Source organism: Anopheles gambiae, chromosome 2 (genome assembly GCF_943734735.2).
Source record: "Anopheles gambiae chromosome 2, idAnoGambNW_F1_1, whole genome shotgun sequence".
Classification (NCBI taxonomy): Eukaryota; Metazoa; Arthropoda; class Insecta; order Diptera; family Culicidae; genus Anopheles; species Anopheles gambiae.
In genome coordinates this window covers 67,179,653-67,199,488 of record NC_064601.1, presented here as the reverse complement: position 1 = coordinate 67,199,488, position 19,836 = coordinate 67,179,653, and the positions used below count along the sequence as shown (strand labels likewise).

At 40.0% G+C, this 19,836-nt stretch overlaps 3 protein-coding genes across 4 annotated transcripts; 1 reads left to right on the top strand and 2 right to left on the bottom strand.

Annotated features, from left to right (window-relative positions):
• The first annotated feature begins 3,508 nt into the window (after positions 1 to 3,508).
• On the top strand, positions 3,509 to 6,279 carry LOC1278436 (putative fatty acyl-CoA reductase CG5065). Its single transcript, XM_318025.5, has 7 exons — positions 3,509 to 4,346; positions 4,473 to 4,781; positions 4,870 to 4,955; positions 5,033 to 5,516; positions 5,655 to 5,725; positions 5,797 to 5,922; positions 6,011 to 6,279. The coding sequence occupies exons 1-7, from the start codon at positions 4,137 to 4,139 to the stop codon at positions 6,231 to 6,233; spliced, it is 1,509 nt and encodes a 502-aa protein (XP_318025.5). The 5' UTR covers positions 3,509 to 4,136; the 3' UTR covers positions 6,234 to 6,279.
• Positions 6,280 to 9,970: 3,691 nt separating this feature from the next.
• Positions 9,971 to 12,646, bottom strand: LOC1278437 (probable pyruvate dehydrogenase E1 component subunit alpha, mitochondrial). Of its 2 annotated transcripts, none has more exons than XM_318026.5 (3): positions 12,470 to 12,646; positions 11,868 to 11,927; positions 9,971 to 11,416 (listed from the first exon to the last, which is right to left on the bottom strand). In XM_318026.5, the coding sequence occupies exons 1-3, from the start codon at positions 12,521 to 12,523 to the stop codon at positions 10,337 to 10,339; spliced, it is 1,194 nt and encodes a 397-aa protein (XP_318026.5). In that variant the 5' UTR covers positions 12,524 to 12,646; the 3' UTR covers positions 9,971 to 10,336. The 2 variants fall into 2 exon arrangements, with proteins under 2 accessions (XP_318026.5, XP_061504076.1); XM_061648092.1 differs by having other exon boundaries at positions 12,038 to 12,624.
• Positions 12,647 to 13,823: 1,177 nt separating this feature from the next.
• Positions 13,824 to 16,614, bottom strand: LOC1278438 (alpha-tocopherol transfer protein-like). The gene is made up of 5 exons (XM_318027.5): positions 16,201 to 16,614; positions 15,908 to 16,064; positions 14,920 to 15,027; positions 14,487 to 14,845; positions 13,824 to 14,429 (listed from the first exon to the last, which is right to left on the bottom strand). Exons 1-5 carry the CDS (start codon positions 16,310 to 16,312, stop codon positions 14,305 to 14,307), a joined length of 861 nt encoding a protein of 286 aa, XP_318027.5. The 5' UTR covers positions 16,313 to 16,614; the 3' UTR covers positions 13,824 to 14,304.
• Between the last annotated feature and the right edge of the window lie 3,222 nt (positions 16,615 to 19,836).

Sequence of the window (19,836 nt, the reverse complement as noted above, 5' to 3'; positions counted from 1 at the left end):
AAATTAATTGATGTTTTAACAAATAGCAATTGGAATATTTTTTATCTTTGCAATCACAACTATTTTTACCATGAAACACATCAATTTTACGAAATTACATATTTTTGTGACTGCTTCGTTGTATCTATAATGGTGGTATGGTTCCTACCCAAATAGCCAGCTCGTACTTTATAGCTGAGTTGGGGCTGTTAAACGAAAAATCGTTCCGATGTCGTCCTTTGTGGGTGATTAAGAGATAGACGGTACTTTGCGGAACTATGGAGCTTTTTAACAGGTACACGGTACTCTCAGGAACCTTGTAGCTGATTAGCCTGATGTGTATGGTTCACGATGGAACTTGAAGGCTTGTTAAGAAAGCGTACCGAACTTGATGGAACTACATAGCTTTTTTAATACATGCCATCGGTACGAGGTGGCTCTTGTCAAAGTGTCAAAGACTGGTACCGTCAATCATCTCGTTGCTGCTGCCCAAGCTAGTTTAATTGACTTATCAATTGAAGAAGGAATATTGAGTGAAGTGATTGTGATTTTTTAGTAAAATATGTAAAATAATGTAAAATTCAAGAGCTTTTAGAGTTTTAAAATAAACGTGCACATAAAAAATCACAAATCGTGTTGTTTATTTCATTGATGACGCCTGGCTTGAAAAAAAATCGCAAAGAAAAATAATCCCCGGCACCCTGGCATAAGGAAGCTGCTTAGGCGCTATTTAGAAGGACCCGCTGGAAGTTTGATGCTGTTTATCTATTGCAAAAGGCGAATTCAAGCAGCGATCTTTAGCATACCAAAATTGGCTGCTTAAGCAATTTTGGCTGCTTGGGTATAGTCGTCGTATTGTGTTCCTATAGTGGTGGTAAACAAAGATGCCTCAAAAACAGTGTATAATGTCAATGGAACTTAGTTTTGAAGCTGTTTTCATATGAATAGCAAGGACTGCTGCCATAATTTTGATTTCTTACATAATTTGATCGTGAAAAATGTATGAATTTCGTTGATGAAAATATTGACAAAAGTACTGTACAACACCTGTCGTCAACCCACACCCGGATGAGTGTGCTTGATTTGAAGTAAATTTTTCATTCAACCAAATAAGCGAATTTTGGCCTTTTTTTTGGTAAATTACCTACCGAAAACTCATTTCCTTTGGTTATTTTAGTGAAAACAGTCCGACATATCAAAAATATCATCGAAAATATCTAAAATGTGATGTTTTTATTGATTTTATAACTAAGACCACTAAAGGAACATGCCTATTTTGTGTACCTATAATAGCACTATCGTAAAAAAATACTTAAAAATACGTAAATATGGCTAAAAGGCAATGAGCTAATAAAACAATATCATTTGATAACAATAATGTTAAAAAACTAATAATTGCGTTGTTATGTGATATGTGATGTGATAAGATATGAATTTCGTTATGAAATCCTAAGGATTTTGGAAAATTGTGGACACATTTTACAAAATAATGGATGGGAAAAAAGATGGGAATAATGGAAATACCAATGGAATGGTCACTATGTAACGGAATGGCCTCATTTAACTTTTAAACTCTTTGTAAAAAGCCAGAGACCATGTCACACTATCATAAATAACTTAACTCATAAGCGTGCCTGATTGGTGTGATCATAACTGGACAGTCACAATAATAATTGACGACTGTATCACGGGACCGACTCCATGATCCAATCCGAATAGTATCTGAATCAAATAGTCAATGTTTTCGAAACAAATTTGTAATGTAAACAATTTTGAAATGAATTTTCAAATGCTAATTAATTAGTACATGCCGGTCTCGTGATACAGTCAACTTGTACGACTTAACAACATGGATTCGAGCCCCAAAAATAATGTACCCCTATACGTGCGACTAATCATCGTGCATCGTGTTATTCAACCAATATGTCACTGAGAGCCAATCAAGCCCAAAAGTAATACGGTCAACGTAACGGCGCAACGCCAAAGAAGAAGAAGAAGAATATGTTTCGAGCGAGTTTTTTTATATTTTAGTTTATATAAAACATACATTTTCACTCTTACATTTTCACTTCCATCTAAATAGCTCCACTATGAATCCATTGCACACAAAGGCATTCAAGTCATTTCGAAACGATGTCGATAACACCGCGTTTCCGACACACAAAAGCGCTCCAAATATTCAAATGACGCGTATGCTCGCGATCAGGAAGCGGAACCGCGGTCTAAAGTATGACACCTGATTCCGACAACTCGACAATCAGCAGCATCAAATATTCAATCGATCGAGCTACCGGTAGACGGGGTCACCATCTTTCGCCATTTACATCTACCTTTTGTGTCACGTCTCTCATGGTTTGCTGTAGGGGGAGGGTGGGTGGTTTGTAAATCAAAGTAATTGCGCAGGTATGGAACATGCCTTGCCAAGGTACGTGTGTTATCAAAGAGTTGAATTAGTGTGTGCTTTGAAAATTGAATGAACAGTAAGTATTGACTGGTGTTCCGTCATTTATAAGTGGAACAGAACGTTTCTGTCATTACAAAAAGCTTGCCAAAAGTGCGCCAAATTTTACTCCAGAACAAACAGATGTCTTCAAAATTATTGAAATTATCAGCCTTCATAAGCCAAATAGCAAATACTTTGAGCATTCTCACCGGCAATCCTAAAGCGAGAAACAATTCTTCGATACAGCCACATTAACATCGCTTACAAATGATTAAACATCGACGGAAGAAACATGTAACTGAACGTAATGAACTGAAGGATGTGTTTAGTGGAGTGAAAATAAGAAGTTTTTACTGTTTCTACAAAAAGTGACCTAGAGCGTTAGGTGAGCGTGACAAAGCACTGGGTCATGTGCCCATTAATGGTGGTATGCCGGTTACGCCGATGAAGAAGTTTTATCACTCATCATAAAGTTCCAGCACCGTGCAATAGAGACGGCTCACTAAGCATGTTAGCTAAGGTAGGTAAAGTTACAGCAAACACGATTGGCGCACCGAAATTCCGCGCTACGTCTTACACGACCAAGGCTGCACGTGTGGCCGGATGTAGTGAATGTGCCCGGGAAGGTTGTTGGGGCCACAACGGTTACACGCCCTACCAGCGTTGCCAGAGAATGTTGGAAAGTTTTTGCACTGCAGTTGCATATGCTAATAGCGTTAAATAGTATCACCAAAGCTACCGAAGTTGATGAGCTGAAATGGTACAAATCCCATCGAAATCACCAACATTTATTAACAGAGCCCGATCGATACGCATCGATCAAATATATTCAGCAAAACATATTGCTACAATTTAACTGCGCGTTACGCAATATTTACAATCAGCAATAAATATTCAATAATTATTACCAGCACCAACGAGAACGTTACACCGCAAAGGGCGATTCAATAGTGGGGCAAATGCAGGTAAGAACCGTCTTTGCAGTTTTAGAATTAATTTGCAACAATTTGTGTTTTGCTGTAACGTGCAGTTGAGTGTGCGCTCCGACACATTCCCATTCGCAAAGAAAACACTTTATCAGTGCGAAAACCCACCACCAGCGGCTCAGTAAGTGCCAGGTTGTGGAGCCCTCCTCAACGCAAACCCAATGCGATCAACAAGCGCAACAAAATAATCGTACGATAATCGGTAAACTGCCTCCATGCCAGTACCAATTGTGTACCTTTCGTGGGGAAAGTAGTTCTGAGTAGGCTATGACAGAATTAGCAGCGTATATACGTGTTCAATGTCAATGACGGTTCCTACTACTCCTTCGTCTTGTGCGCACGTAAACCTTGGCAGTGAGCAAGGATCGTTGCTGCTACGAGTCATCGATCTCGCATGAGGTTACAATTCCCTTTCATTGCATTGCGCGCACTGCAGCAGCTCTTATCGGCCAGGACCTTGAGTCTTCGCGTACGGGGCAGCACAATTCGAGTGGCGTCCGGTGTCGTCGCGTGGCAGGACAAAAGGCATAAAACGAGGGCCCGCCATTTGTTCGCGGTTTAGTGTGGCGTTCGCAGTGGATCAATCACGATCGCAGACGAGTGGCCATCCCATTACACGGGGGCAGTGCAGTGCAATAGCAGAGGGTTGCGTTTTTGTTGCGTGCAAGTGCCCTCAAATTTTACAACAATTCAACATCCAACGAGGCGTCGTGTAAAAAGGGGTAGAAATGACGACACAGTCGGGATGTTACGAATCCGTAACGGATTTTTACGCCAACAAGGATGTTTTTCTTACCGGTGGAACGGGATTCCTGGGGAAGGTGTTGATCGAGAAGCTGCTCCGCTCTTGCCCAGACATTGGGCGCATCTTTGTGCTGATGCGCAATAAGCGCGGCAAATCGATCGAAACGCGCGTTACCGAGCTCGCCGCCTGCCCTGTGAGTGTGAATGAATAACGCGCATAACGCGCTGATGCACTATTTTACTTGCCGATCTAAGGGTGTGGCGTGACGTTTTCAAATGTTTTGTGACGAACTGTACAATGCTTTCCATCTTCCACCCAGCTGTTCGACCGATTGAAGGAGGAAAACAAATCTGCCCTGAACAAGGTGGTCCCCGTTTTCGGTGATATTACGCAGCTACGCCTAGGAATGTACGAAGAGGACATCCAGAGGCTGAGCAACGTTTCGGTGGCATTCCATTTGGCCGCCAGCGTCCGCTTTGATGATCCACTAAGGGATGCAATCAAGACAAACATTTGCTCGACGCAGGAACTGTTCGAGATGCTTAAAGCTACGACCCCTCAGTTGCGCGCTGTGGTACACGTTTCTACCGCGTACAGCAATCCCGAGAATCGCTATGTTGAAGAAAAGGTACTACTGCTAAGCTTCAATCACAAACGACCGAAAGAGTGTTTTTTGTGTTATTTTTTGTTAACTCTTTGATTTCGCTTGACCCTAGCTTTACCCGCCAAAGTTTGATTGGAAGAAACTCGTACAAGCTGTTGACCGGTACGAACCGGAAACGCTCGATGCACTGATGCAAAAGTAAGCTGCTGCACGGTGCTCCCGGTGCTTTGGTACCTCGTAAGCTCGTTGTTCTAACGCCTGTTCTCGTTTTGCAGACTTTCCCAAAACTCTCCAAACACGTACACGTACACCAAAGGCTTGGCGGAACAGGTGTGCAACGATTACAGTACCGAGTTGCCCCTCGCCATCGTACGCCCGTCGGTAGTGCTATTTACTATTGCCGAGCCGATGAGTGGCTGGGTGGACAATTTTAACGGGCCGACGGGAATGCTGGTCAGTGCTGGGCTGGGCATCACGAGGACAGCCTATCTGCGACCGAAAAATCGCATCAACATCATTCCGGTGGACGTGGTGGTTAAGACCATCATACTGGCGGCCTGGAAGCGCGGAACTATTGAACGGGCCTGTGGCCCCAAACACCTTCCCATCTACAACAGTGCCGTCACATACGAACAATCGCTGGAGTATCAGGAAATGCTGGATCGCGGAAAGGAGTATCTGTATGCCGTTCCTTTCAGCCGCATGCTCTGGGTGCCTCGTGGATATCCAACGGATTGGAAAACGTTGTACTACTTTAAGGTGAGGAAAAAAAGCAGATAGATTCGCTTCGTAGGGTAGCAATTAGGCTGTACCGAAATTAACTATGTTCTTGTTAAATATGATGCTTTTTTGTTTGTTGAAAAACATGCTGCGATTGTTTGCTTATTCTCGTTGCAGCTAATTTTCACCATGCTTTTACCATCCTTTCTGCTGGATCTCCTCATCAGAATGTTTGGCCACAAACCATTGTAAGTGCCGTAACACTTGGTGTTCACTACTATTGTACTAAATTACATCCCCATTACATCTCCGTTACCAGCTTAATGAAGTTACAATCGAGAATTTACGGTTCGGAAGTATCGCTTCGCTACTTTGTCCGTAATGAGTGGGAATTTGAAACGAAGCAGACAGATAATTTACCATCCTTGCTAGACGAGAAAGATCGGTAAGAGCATTGCGTTCAAACACGCTATCAAACTCACTCTCGATATTTACTCATTTGCATTTCGCTTGGACCCTTTTTTTGTTAACAGAAACACCTTCGGATGGTACATGCCAAGAAAATTAACCGGGAAATATCTCGAGAACGCGTACCCGACCATCAGACGCTACCTGATGAAGGATCCGGACGAGACAATTCCTTACGCCAAACGAAAGCTAGCACGTATGATACTTGCCGATCGTATCATTAGCATTATCGTTTGCTGCTTAACGCTGGTAGCCATTTATAGGCGAATGTTTGCTGAAAGTTTGTAGTGGTGCAATAAACATAACGAGATGTTCCCGTTCTCGTTGCATATAACCGTATCCGTTTAATTCATTCAATGCAAATGGTTTACAATCCGTTCGGGGGGCGGGCAGTACGTTCATACCGAAAGAACACGTTTCAATAGGGGTTATTTACCTAAAAAAAATGTTTAAAACAGACTGTAATTGCAATGATCGTTTTACAGTATGCCCTTCCGTACAGAAAGTGACGAGATCAAATAACTCAAGGCCCCTCGAACCCGATGCAGATGAAGGACACGGTTAAAGCTTTGTTTATTGCCTTGGCGTAGGTCGCGGAATGCACGGGAAACATCTGTGTGAAGGCGCTGGCTCTTTACCTTGGTGCCATTGCAGATTATACGCCAAACAAAATCCTTTCACCATTCACCTTCGGTGCGGTCTACCATTCTTGGTCATTGCAGTTTCGTGCAATTGCTTTATCTGTTGTTTTGCTATCCATCCAAATGAATGGAGTCCCTAGGATACTTCCCCGCGAATAGTGTGAAGATTGCAGAGCGATGACACCACCGGTAACCATGATGAAGTTCATTGCGAGTTGATTGTTGTTAACAATTGCTTGTTTTTTCCCGGTATCAAGAGTTGATTATTTTATTTTATTCTATTTTATTTAAATCCAGCGACCCAAGTCATGCAATTAATCAGTGTTGGTATATTTCATTGGTCTTGTTGGTTTATTGTCAATAAAATGTAAAACCATCTATTGCAATTGACCAAAGTACTGATCTTGCTTGGATGGTTTATCTGTCTGGGCTGTGTTATATTTGTATGACTTGAATGATAAAAATGAACTGCACTTAAACTATTTTTCATTCATTTGATCTCAAGATATGTGTCGGATTTTTTGTTTAACTTGTTTAATTCAAGTCATCCTATCATATTATCATATTATATTATTATCATCATATAAAAGTTTATCAAAATAATTTTAGAAATAATAATAATGATAATAATAATAATAATAATAATAATAATAATAATAATAATAATAATAATAATAATAATATTAATAATAATAAAAATAAAAATAATAATAATAATAATAACAAATTTATTGAATATCATGTTTCACTAGAGTTTTTCGGGTCTTTTTCTATTTATATTAAAGCCCAGGTTACAGTTCCAGTGGAATTGATCGTGAAATTTTGGGGGTTTCTGCTATACAGTGGAGCTCTGTTGATCCAGGCTCAACTGAGCTCGAACTCGCCCGGATACTCGAATAATACGAATAATGAGTCAAAGTACATATTTAATCACAAATTCCTGTTTTTTTTTTTGTATTTTATCGTATGTTTTAATACAAATTAGCCAATTTTTATTAACTTCATGTTTTTCCAGTGAGAATATTCGAATTTTGTCATGAATTATAGCGTTTTTTGTTATGACAATGTGCTCTGATAACCTTTTTTTTAATATATTCTATAGCACGCAATGTCACCTTTGTATTGAACTGTCATTTCTCAACAGCACGGATAGACGGACAGTTGGATTAAAGGTACCCGTATAAACGGCGCTCCATTGTATTTCATTAAATATTAATCAGAATATGGCTTATCGTACACCAAAAGAAAAAGGATATTCGCCAACTATTTAAACTATAACACATATTGAATTAATAAATTAAATGTATTTCCTTGTGATTCCCCGCATTTTTCCCCCGATAAAAAAAAGATTAGTGAAGAATAACAAGAAAATACATTTCATTCAATAAACTTTATAGTTAGGGAATTGAATATATTTTCTTTTGGTTATGATAAGCCATATTTTGATAAATATTTGATAAAATAAAGCAAAAAAAACACCAAAATTAAACGCCCACTTTCAAAACAAGGTCCACAAGGCGAACTTGAGGAGCGACGACTTTGCCGTATTGCTTAGATCCATTAGGTCCAACAAATAGTGAAAATTGTCAGTCGTACGCAAGAAAGATTGAATGGTCAAACTAACTGAGGAATGTATGAACTGCGACGGTAGGATTTAGAATGCGTTTTTTCCTAAAGCTCGAGACTACCTATTCATACTTGATATTTGGTTCGCTTTACCGATATCTTATGTAGGTTTACTTGTTTACTGGTATGATTTCCGTCCGCGAGTTTTCGATTTCGGGTGCGATTCGCTAATGCTTTCTTGTGCCTACCGGAATCGCTGCACCTACCTGAACTCAACATGAACTCAAATCAGAATCGATTCCCGTAGGTTCGCACCTCGAGTTGTGCAATGAATCGTTAGATGCACCTCTAGTTGACAGGTATTTTTACGACTGCAGTAGTGATGCGCGTTCTGGAGCGAACTTAGGAGGTTCGTTCCATTTCCTGATACGTAATTAGGATAAACAATTTGAACCTAGTATATTCGGTCAGAACGGCAGGTTCGCTCGGAATTGTCGGAACAGTTCGAAAAATACCTAGTTCCGTTCCGTTCCGATATTTTTGAAAATGTCCCATCACTAGTCTGTAGAACATAGCGACAGAACAAAATAGTTGCCTCTCGCTCTATTTTTCAGCCCTTTCCTATGGCATATTTGTCGAGCAGCTTGTCGAGCTGTCCGGCCCTTCTTCCCTACCCCTCGTACAAACGGAATTTGAATGTTTGCAAGTGTTGGTGCGCAAGGCAGCAATCAGCTGTCAAGCTTCGTTCCCTCTCATTTCTTGTCTAGTGTTTTCTCTTTCTCGTTTGTAGCCTAGGCTTAAGTGAACCGCGGTTTAGGTATCGGTAGAAAACATAAACAAATGCTAACTAATTCTCAATGCTTGCTCACCCGTTCATCGCAAGTTTTTCTTCAAATAAAGGAGGTGCCATTGTGGATCAAAAGGCTCCGTTTCGAGATTTGTCAGAACGATCACAGACATTAATTTTCGGAATTTGCATCGCCTAAATCGTCTTTTAACACGTTATTTTTTAATGAAATCCCTTACTTTTGACGATGGAAATGTAATGCACAAATCGCCGTATTTTGCGAGCATTATTCGCACCAACTGTCTCAAATCGCACCTTTCACTATGGATTGCGCTGTCCCCTGTTTCTATTCGTTGCTAGGGCGATTTTTGTCTTGAAATGATCCAAGTAACCATGTTCAGAAAACCATAAATGTTGCGTCATAGTACAATCTCTGGAGATATGTGTGTAGTTGGATGAATCTAGTAAACGAAACATCAAACGATATTCGATAAAATTTACTAAAAAAATAAAACAATTTAAAAACACGTTTTTAATGCACTAAAATCAAATTCAGTGCCAGAGTCGGAGTGGATCATTGGTTCCGGATTTCCCATCACAGTGTCGGCACACTGGCCAATGTTAAAACTTTCTTCAGATTATCAACGTAAACTACACGGCTTTCGATACGTCCATCTTTGGAAAGCTTCAGAGTATAAATATATCTTCTAGTTGCCCGTTTCCTGGCTTTTTAATATGCAGCGTGCCAGCACTTATGGTAAGCTATCGAACAGTCAATAGCCAAGTGCTAGTCTACACCAACGTGCATAATGTATACGTCTACAAAGATGGTTGCAGATTCGGTGTGCAGCGTATCGAATCGTACGGCGGGGCTTCATGCTTCGAAATAAAATCTATAGTGAGTAGAGAGAACGACTGAGAAAGTAAGTTATAGTGAAAACGTTTTGCAAATAGTTAAGGATAAAATACTGATTGATACATATTTCACGATTTGTGATATTGTATCGCTACGTTTAAATCGAATCAACACATTTTCTTCGCATTTACTCTATGAGTGTCAAATGTATTTTATGGTTTGTCTTAAATGCCTTGCAACCCGTTTATAATGAACAAAAAAAAATTAAATACGTTTTTCGTTTGTATTTGTTGTCTCGTTCACATTATGTAAAAAAACAGAAATATTCTTGTTTGGATCGCTATGATTATACCCGTATCATTAAGACCAGGCAAAGGGTATCACTGATCCCGAACAAAAATATGACGTTTAGAACAGATTTTACCGTAATCGAAATTATTCGTGAGATTGCATCTACTGCTTTGTTCTTTCCTTGCCCGGACATTTCGATAGTGGTGAAACACATATTAACGTAGCAAACCATGCCATGTCATGTAGATGTTTACATGTTGACCGCCTGTCCAAGCCGCTTGTGCTGCAGTTCGGCATGGGGCACTGTGTTGCGTACGGACGTGAGGTTTTCTGGATTGGCATAAATATCTGCGGTAAGCTCATCGACGGAGATTTCTTTGTCGGTCTTGGCCACCTTTGTCGCCGAGTCTACCTCAGCACGAATCTTGCCTTCAATCTCCTTCAGCTCTTCCACCGTGGCCAGCTCGGTCGTTAAAATCTTTTCGCGTAGCGATGTTATCGGATCTCGAGTTTGTCTTACTTCGGCGATTTCGTCGCGCGAGCGATAGCTAGTGCCGGGGTCGGACATGGAATGTCCAGAGTAACGGTAAGTGGCCGTTTCCATCAGAATTGGTCCCTTGCCGGAGGAGGTGTGTTCCAACGCGAAGCGGGTGGCTTCGCGAACTGCCAACACGTCCATACCGTCGACCCAGATACCGGGCACAAAGTCTCCACGAGTATAGTAGTTGGTGTTGGCAGACGCACGCTCAGCGCTGGTACCCATTCCGTAACCATTGTTCTCGCAGACGAATATGCAAGGTGCGTTCCACAGCTTTGCCATGTTGTACACCTCAAACAGCTGACCCTGGTTGGCAGCTCCATCGCCATACAGCGCAATGCAGGCTCCCTGGGTTCCGTTGTATTTAGCAGCGAAGCCGATACCGACACCTAGTGGTACTTGAGCTCCGACGATACCATTTCCGCCGTAGAAGTTCTTACCGTACATGTGCATGCTGCCACCCTTACCTCGAGCGCAGCCGCTGCTACGGCCTGTTAGCTCAGCCAGTACGCCCACGGGAGACACACCCATCAGATACGTCCATCCGTGGCACCGGTACGCGGTGATACAGGAATCCTCGGGACGCATAGCCGCACGCATTCCAACGGCACACGCCTCCTGGCCAGAGTACAGATGACAAAAGCCTCGGATCACCTTTTCCTTGTACAGGTTGCCGGCAGCCGTTTCCATGCGTCTTATCGTGTACATCTGGCCGTAGTATTTCAGAGCATCCTCCTTGGTGAGTGTCACCTTGGTCGAAGGTCCTTCTTCAAGGTTATGCAGCTTAAAGGCCTGATTCGTTTTGCGAACAAGCAGCAAACATACAGGGAAAACGAATGTACACATAGACGAAAATAACGGAAAAGTGTTAGAAACAATTGACAGTAGAAATCTGTTATTTATATGACAACCATTCGTAAGGCTAAAAGTATCATGCACTCAATTTGTTTCAAAACAATAAATTGAAAATACAATTGAAAATTCGAAAAGGAAAAATTCACATTTTTTCATTAAATTTTTGATCAACTGATCTAATCACAAAACATCTGATTAGTGAATAAATAAAAAATGCAACAAAAAACGCAATACAGATGCGGTCATAACGCAGCTGATAACAGACGACCTTCATAGGTTAAGTTGTTCAGAGTAATAACACGGAACTTTCGCATGGTAGGTCATTGCATTATTGAAACTATCACAAACAAGTGAATGATTAAGCATTACGCTGTGTAGTACTACTTACCCGCGTCTCGAACGTAGCTTCCGAAGCAAATCCATTCTGCTGCTGGCTTGAAAGTGTTTTCTGCAGAGAGACAAAGAACGCAGGATTAGAGGAAAAAGATATGCACTTCTATGTACTGAATGAATTCATTCGGTAGCATTAACACGCATTAACAGTTAAATAGCTCTAACCACTTTGTTTTCATTTCCAATCGCACTGGGCGAGTTGTTTTTCGGTTTGATTGCTTCAGTAGCAGCTGCAGCCGCTTTGCTTGACCGGAATAGTGTGTTCACCCACTTCGTTAACCCCATGCTGAATCACGGATTTTTGTTTCTAACACGTTTCTATGCGGATTTTGGATCGATGCGCTTATTCGTTCGTCGTTCTGTGCGCAGGCGAAACACCGAAATACCATTGATATTTCTTATCGTGTACACTGTTCAATATCCTTTTTCTGTTTCATTATGCAATCACTCTACACGGAGGGGGTGGAGGAGAATGGTTTTGGCGAGTGGGTGCTGGTATGTTGGTAGATATACAACTGTTCCACGGTAATTGCCCGACTATACGTTGGGAAATTAATTCCACTCAAATCCCCGAAAACTTTCACGAATATTACTCACCAACTTGCCAAACAGATTGCGCTGGCCAATCGATTTTGCTACGTTCGAAAGCATATTTTAGCGGTGAAAATGCGTAATGTGTGTGTTTTCGCAACAAGAAATGTACACAACGGGGAAGATGTTGACGTTTGCAGCGGACTTTGACATTGGGACACTACTGTCAAAAGGAATCACAGTGGGAGCGCATGGGGTTCATTTTAATTTTTATTGCAAATTACGGTTTGATGTTTATTTCAAAATTATGTCGTTAATAATCATATTACAAGAAAGACGTCTTTTTTATTCCTTATCAGTTTCAGAGTACTGCACTGCTATAACAAACTCAGTCAAGCGTTTATCTCATAAAAATAATAGTAAAATCTATGACGATCATAATCGTTAACCTTAGATTTACATAATTTTCTCAATATCAAAATAAAGCAGAGACTATGCAAACTAAATCGAATCTCTTCTGTTTTGATTTCTCGTACAGAGAACAAATCTTCGTCTTCGTCTTCGTTGGCACAACGACCGTTGTCGGTCAAGGCCTGTCTTATAACCAACAAGTAACAGATTATTCAGATGACAGACAGACAGATTTCAGTGACTTATAGATTTACTCATAGCAGGATAGTCAGTCCTACGTATGCGGACACGGTCTATTCAGGGCTTGAACCCATGACGGACGAGTTGACGACTGTACCACCAGACCGGCAAAAACGAGAACAAATATGTCGTTCGAAAAATAGATTTCAGTCCATTTGTTTATCATCTATGGGCGATTATGGTTACTGCAAGTTTTCTCTATAGGCTTTCGCACCGGGTCGAAATACGAAACACGTGAAACAGATGAAAAAAATAAGAATTATTCGAATGCACCATGACACTCTCAAATTTGTATTGTTTAAAAACAATAATAATTTATTTTAAAAAACTCGACTTAAAAGTGCGACAAATAATGTTTAGTCCTATACTACAAAATAATATTTAGGTAGCCCTTTCAAATAACACTTAAAAATGCGAATTTATTTATGTCCTTTCTCATTAGGGAATATATAAGAGATTTTATTAACTATTAATTAAAAGTTTTTTTCGATCCCATTGATTTTTAAATTATAAAATTAGCTTGATATTTGTTTATAAATCAATACTATTTGCTTTTTTTGCAGCAAACTTATAATAAACAACGTTATAATTGCATGACTAAAAGTTACAAAGCAGGTGCATATATTTTATTAATAGTTTAAAAATATTTGTTGATCGTATATTTATGCCTCATGCTTTTAATAATCTTACACAATTTTACGGACTTTAAAAGTATAATTTGAAACTGAAAAAAGCCATTATCATCAAAAAATAATGATACTCAAAAGCCTTGGCTTACAAAACCATCAAGGTTTTATCGTTTTTTTTTTATTTTATCATTTCCGATGAGAATTGAGGTTTGTCGAAAAAACGAAATAGGTTGATTTTTCTTCTTTTGTTTTAGATATTTTTACATCGATAATGTTTTCCAGATTTTTTTTTCACTGACGTATGGTTCTCTCTAGTAACGCGATTACAGATGTAATAAATGTAATCTTTCACTGTCAATTTCTACAATGCATTAATTTCTACATAGTACCTCTTATAATAATCATTCATATTTCACAAAGGATTCAGAGCCTAATGCAATATAAACTGTGAATGTAATAGACTGGCGACCGTTGTAGTTTAACAATAATTGTCTTACATGATTAGGTTCATATTCCCATAAAAAGTACTGATAGTTCGTTACTTCCCACAACAGTTAATCCCCAAAAGAGGGAGGTGTATACTAGCTAAGACATTAGTTCATGCTCCAAAAAAACGCGACATTACCCAAAAAGCCCGAACATGAATTTTTTCGGCTTTGGAGGCCGTTTCGTTTCATCTACCAAGTTTTGGGATTCCGTCGCCTTAAACCATTCGCTGTTGGCATACAGTTTCTCCTTGAACGAATCTGCAAAATTAATTCATTCAGATCAAACAGGTGGTGGTGGAATTTAAGGTATCTTACCATGCAGCTCCTGCACTGATCCAGCAGTACCGCCAACCTCATTAGGCAGACACTCAATGGGAATGTCTTCATGCAGTTTGCCCAGGCCTACATGCATGTTGATCATCTCCTCCACCTCTTTGTGCAAAAGTGGTCGGACGAGCGACATTAGCCAGTTCATGAACGGTACCACGTTTATGAAGTGCAATTGCTTGAGCCTGATGGGGAGTGCATCCTGTACATAGAACATGTGCTTCTTTACCGCTGCCATGTTCATTTTGGTCATATGGCCAACGTGCATGCCGTGCATATCCATCAGCATGATGTGCCCCTTTGCATTGCCTTCAAGCTTCACCCACAAATCGAGACACATGGTCATGCTAAAGAAAAAGGAAACATTTATAGGCGAGTGTGCGGTGTTTACCAAATTGTTTCTAATCCATTGAATACATACAATTTTAGTATCTGCGGGTGATTGAAGTGGGACGCATCAGAGGTGAGCAAACGTGTGTAAACCATTTTATATCCTTCCTTTGTTTCTCCTGGCAGTATGGTGAACATCCTATAGGAAATGATCCATTTAAAGAAGAATAAAATGAATAATTATATTTATTAGCCTCTTTTATACTCTACCAAATTAAAAAAATATTATTAAAGATGATATTAAACAGCACGCGAGAGACTAATTCTAACATTCTATCGCCACCCACCCCACGGAACGCTTTTTATGTGTGCGTTGTCGTATTTAATTCTCACAAAAGACTCCACCTATCCTTCCAGGGGGGTCGGTTTCCTTTGTCATAATGAATTCATAGGCTAACATTTCTACCCTAAATAATGACTTAAGAGCAACCGATGGAATTGTGAGCGACTCAACAGCCAGATATGTTGAAGGATCTACTGCTTCTTATATTACGATTAGGTGCCTCGCTTTTTTCGCCCTTCTATTATCAACGTTGAGAATTTAAAAAAAAAATAAATTTTACTCAGAAGATACCTAACGATACGGAGAATAACGTTAAGGGAAGAAAACTGATGTAAATAGATGTAAATATACCAATTAAGAATGTGAATGCTCGCTCAATTTCGTACGCCAGTGGCATCGCATAAGCATCGCAAACATCAAACATTGCGTTTACTTCAATGCGCCTTTACGGTAGTGTACGTGAGATCTTTAAAATCAAGCAAGTTCTGTTCGATAACGCTGTGGCGTGTACTGTGCGTAATGCTGTCAAGCTACTGCGCCATCAGCGCACAACTACACTCTTTCTCGCCGGGTTGTAAGATTTGCTTGATGCAATATTTACACACAAATTCACAACAAATAAATGCGCGTTGTGTGTACAATACTGCGACACCATAAAGCAGCAGAGACACGTCCGCGTGGAATGTGACGAGCCAGCTCGCTTAAATAATTACACCATTCTCAATGTAATATTCACATGATTCTGAGTGCCGTTTGCATCGCATCGTTGAACACGTCCCGGTCGGTGAAGCAATCCCGATAGTTGGTCCGCAGGGTGTAATAGTTCTCGATAGTGCGCTGGGTTGCTTCTTCGTTGCCATAGTTTGCATGCAGGAACTGGGCGATTTCGTGTTCTACAAAGCAAAAAAAAAGGTTGAAAAAAACAGAAGACAAAAAAGCGTCCCATTTGAATTCACATCCAAGTAGCTGTTGCAGATCAGTAGCAGAACCACGGGACAAAAAGCTTGGGCGAGAGTTACCCAGCCTTACCTTGAATTTGCGGTAGGTGCGGTTGAGCGGTGAGCCACTGTGTAATCTTTCCTATGCTCTCCCGATCGACCAAAGGCCACTGCGTTAGCTCATTAGTTTGCGCGCCGTCCATTGCGTATGGTGGTAGCCTGGGAACTGTTGTGCACTGTTCACCTCGAACGTTTGGCGGAACATGTTGAGCAAATGCTATACCACTGATCGAACGAACAGCATCATCAACGTCATCATCAGTACATTCGATGTGTACAGCGATGAGATAGCAAGATTGGGGCCGAAGGCATTAGTACACTCGTGCTCAACCCATTGGCTTATCTCTACCGCTATGGAGGGGCATTGTTTCTGCTGAACGATAATCGAAGGGCATGTCATGAAACGTATCAATGACTGCCGAAATGGTCGGCAACAACCTGGGTGACATTCTAAGGCAAGAAGAAGAATAACAAAAAAAACATACAACTGAATGGTACTTATCATTATTATGTTGTTATACTATATAATTATCACAAACGGAAGCGGTATTTCTCTACAGCGTTAGAATGAAAAGCGAATAGTTATGTACTGTTCTAACATGTGCGCGTTTATTCGTATTTGTTCGCGCTTCAATAAACAACCCATGGGACTCTACATTTTTCTTTAAAAAATCTATGTTGGTTTAGTACTTAAAAGCTTTTCTGTAATAAAAGTTAAGTAAAAATGTCTGAATAAAAGGGGCTGTCCCGTGATACAGTTGTCAACTCGTATGACTCAATAACATGCCCGTCATGGGTTCAAGCCCAGAATGGACCGTCCCCCCGAAGCAAAGACTTGACTATCCGGCTGCGTGGTATTGAATAAGTCTCGAAAACCTATATAGGCCGGTATGTCCGCGTAAGACGTTACGCCACATAGAAGGAGAAGATAATAAAATAGTACCACTTTAAACTATTTAACTTTATTGCGACTTTACACTAGGTTTACGGGTTTACTACCTACCTCTACGGACACCCGTCAATTTGACGGATGGATAACGTATACGTATTTCGATTGGCTAAAATCATGAAAATCCCAATTTTATTAAAATTTTGAATCGTTTTACATGTTTTGGTTTCCATAAAAAAATTGTCTCTATAATGCTAATTTATTGTGACAGTCGTTATTGTTTCAACGAACACATGAACACATGAATGTATCCTTTCGATGCTACATTTTGATCGATGTCTGCGGGAGTTTCGAAACACACGAGGAATAAGTTGATCAGCAATTCCGGTTGAGGCTACTTTATTTAAATCATTTATCAAGAGTTTTTGTTTGATAATATGTGGATTATTGTTCTTTTTCATTGCTACGTTGACTTTTAATGAACAACTTAGATACTTACACTCAATCTAATCAACCACATATGTATCTTAAAATCTAGGAAAGTTATGAAAATAATACTTAAGCTACAAACTCATAGTATGTAATGATACATTTACGAAAAAATCAAAACTAAACCAATGGCATTTTTAGTATTTTACTTCAAAGTTTAAATTCCGTTGTTCCAAATTGACGGGTTCTGTAAAGCTAGTGTTAAAGTTAGGCATTGATTTACTGATTGCAAGATAATCAGTCCTATGCATATAACGGGGGAAGGGGGTATGAGGGGGGGGGGGGGGGAGCTTGGTCCATACGGGACCATACGGGTCTAACTACAACTTGTATGCTTGTCCGAATAACATAATTTTAATACCACATGTAGATTTATCCGTGATATATACAAATCGTAAAAAAATCAACAAAAAATACATGCTGTATCGGTAATTTATTGATTGCTCTTGTTATCTACATACACGTTAAAGTCTTACAATATGCCCATTCAACGTGGAAGTTTTCGTTTGAGAAATAACTTTCGTTCAAGTCTTGCGCTGGGCAACAGCGACACATATTCTAATGAACGGCCAGGAACGCTTGCTGGAATGGAAACTAAAATTCCATTTTATGTCTCTGGCCGCTCCTGTTCTCTTTCGCGTTCACCGTCCCAGGATGTGGTGATGCCCTTCATTCCAAACGTAGCATCGCAGATTTATGCTTTGCCAAACGTCACAGCGCGTTGCTTAAATGGATAGCTCAGGCTGCTCCTCGTACGGGAGTGTAGCGATTACTTTACAATTCTGCTCACTGGTTGTGATGTTTACGCAAAAGTATTACACCGAACCGACATGATGATGGGACGTACACGAAGGACGACGGACGAACGCTTTGAACGCTCGGTCGTCCGTTCGCTAGCATGCTTACTTTCATGTGCAGCGTAATTGTACTTTATGCAACAAAATATCCGTCCTGCACATGAAAATGGATACTATATGATAAGGAAAGCTGCTAGATTTGCGGCTACACTCTACACATTGACCGGCAGAAAAATGGGAAAAAGGGGAAAATGGGGGACAAAAACAAACTTTTACGTTACCTCCCAGGAGGACAGGTAGGTCGGCGTACTTTTTAAAACGAAAACTACACAAAGGATGTTTTTGGGAATGAAGCTATTCCACAGTTATCCTCCAAAGACAAATTAAGCTAACAGAGGAAGGCACATGGTTTACTTTCAGCTGCCAAGAAGCATTGAATGAGAACTCCACAAGCACAACGCTGTGTAACGGCCTTACGAACGGTGGTTCGTTGGTCGGATGTTGTTATACGGCAAAGCTCGAACTGTACACCACCGAAATATTCGTCTTTAACTTGCATCCCTTTGGAGAATGGAAGTTCGGGACAAAGCGTTTTACTTAGCTGTCAAAATCAGACCTCAAAAGTTGGCCCACTTGAGAATCACGCACACAGTGATGGGTGTGCTGCATTTTACTTCATCTTAACACTGTGGACTCTTTTTTTCTCGCACACTTCTATTTCAGACACATTCGAAGACGACACTCGAGAGAATAAATTTCACAACTTTTTCGGACGACCTTCGGTGATGCTATTTCCCTTTGCTATTGCCAGATTAGATAATTGCGCAGCACATGGTGCTAATTACGAAGAAAGAAGTGTGTTTTTAAACTCCCTAAGTAGGCTTTGGAAAATTAAGCTGTTTGGCGCAAGAAGCTTCGATCGAATAGCACAAAACTACAATATACCATGCATCCCTTCGGTTGCCAAAATCTTCTAAAAAGTTTATTGTACAATTTTTCCTCGAGTTACGCGAATAAGGCGTTCTGGAGACATTCGCGTAAGTCGAATATCACGTTTTACAGCAAAAATATACTTTATTTATCATGAGTTTTTATTGAATTTAGTTCATTTATGTAATTTATTACTTATTTGATGCAATTGGTGTAGAAAATTCGGTTATTTCTGACTTTTTAGTGATTTAAAACTTTGGAAATGTTGTTAATTATTTTTCATTTGACAATTGATGGAGAAAATTGGACTGATTTGACATCTGAACTGTCAAAAATAAAAATTCGCGTAACTCGAGTGTCGCAAAACTCGGGGAAAGACTGTACACCCAACCATTATGCTTTTCCTGATAATTATGCATTTAAAAAATTATCTATTTTGCAAATTTTATCGCTGTTTAAATTAATCTTTAGTTAAAATTTGAAATTATTTGCAAAGTGAAATTTTTTTAATTTAAATATAAAAAAAAACAAAAGGTGCAAAAATCTTTTGCGTGCAGCCTTT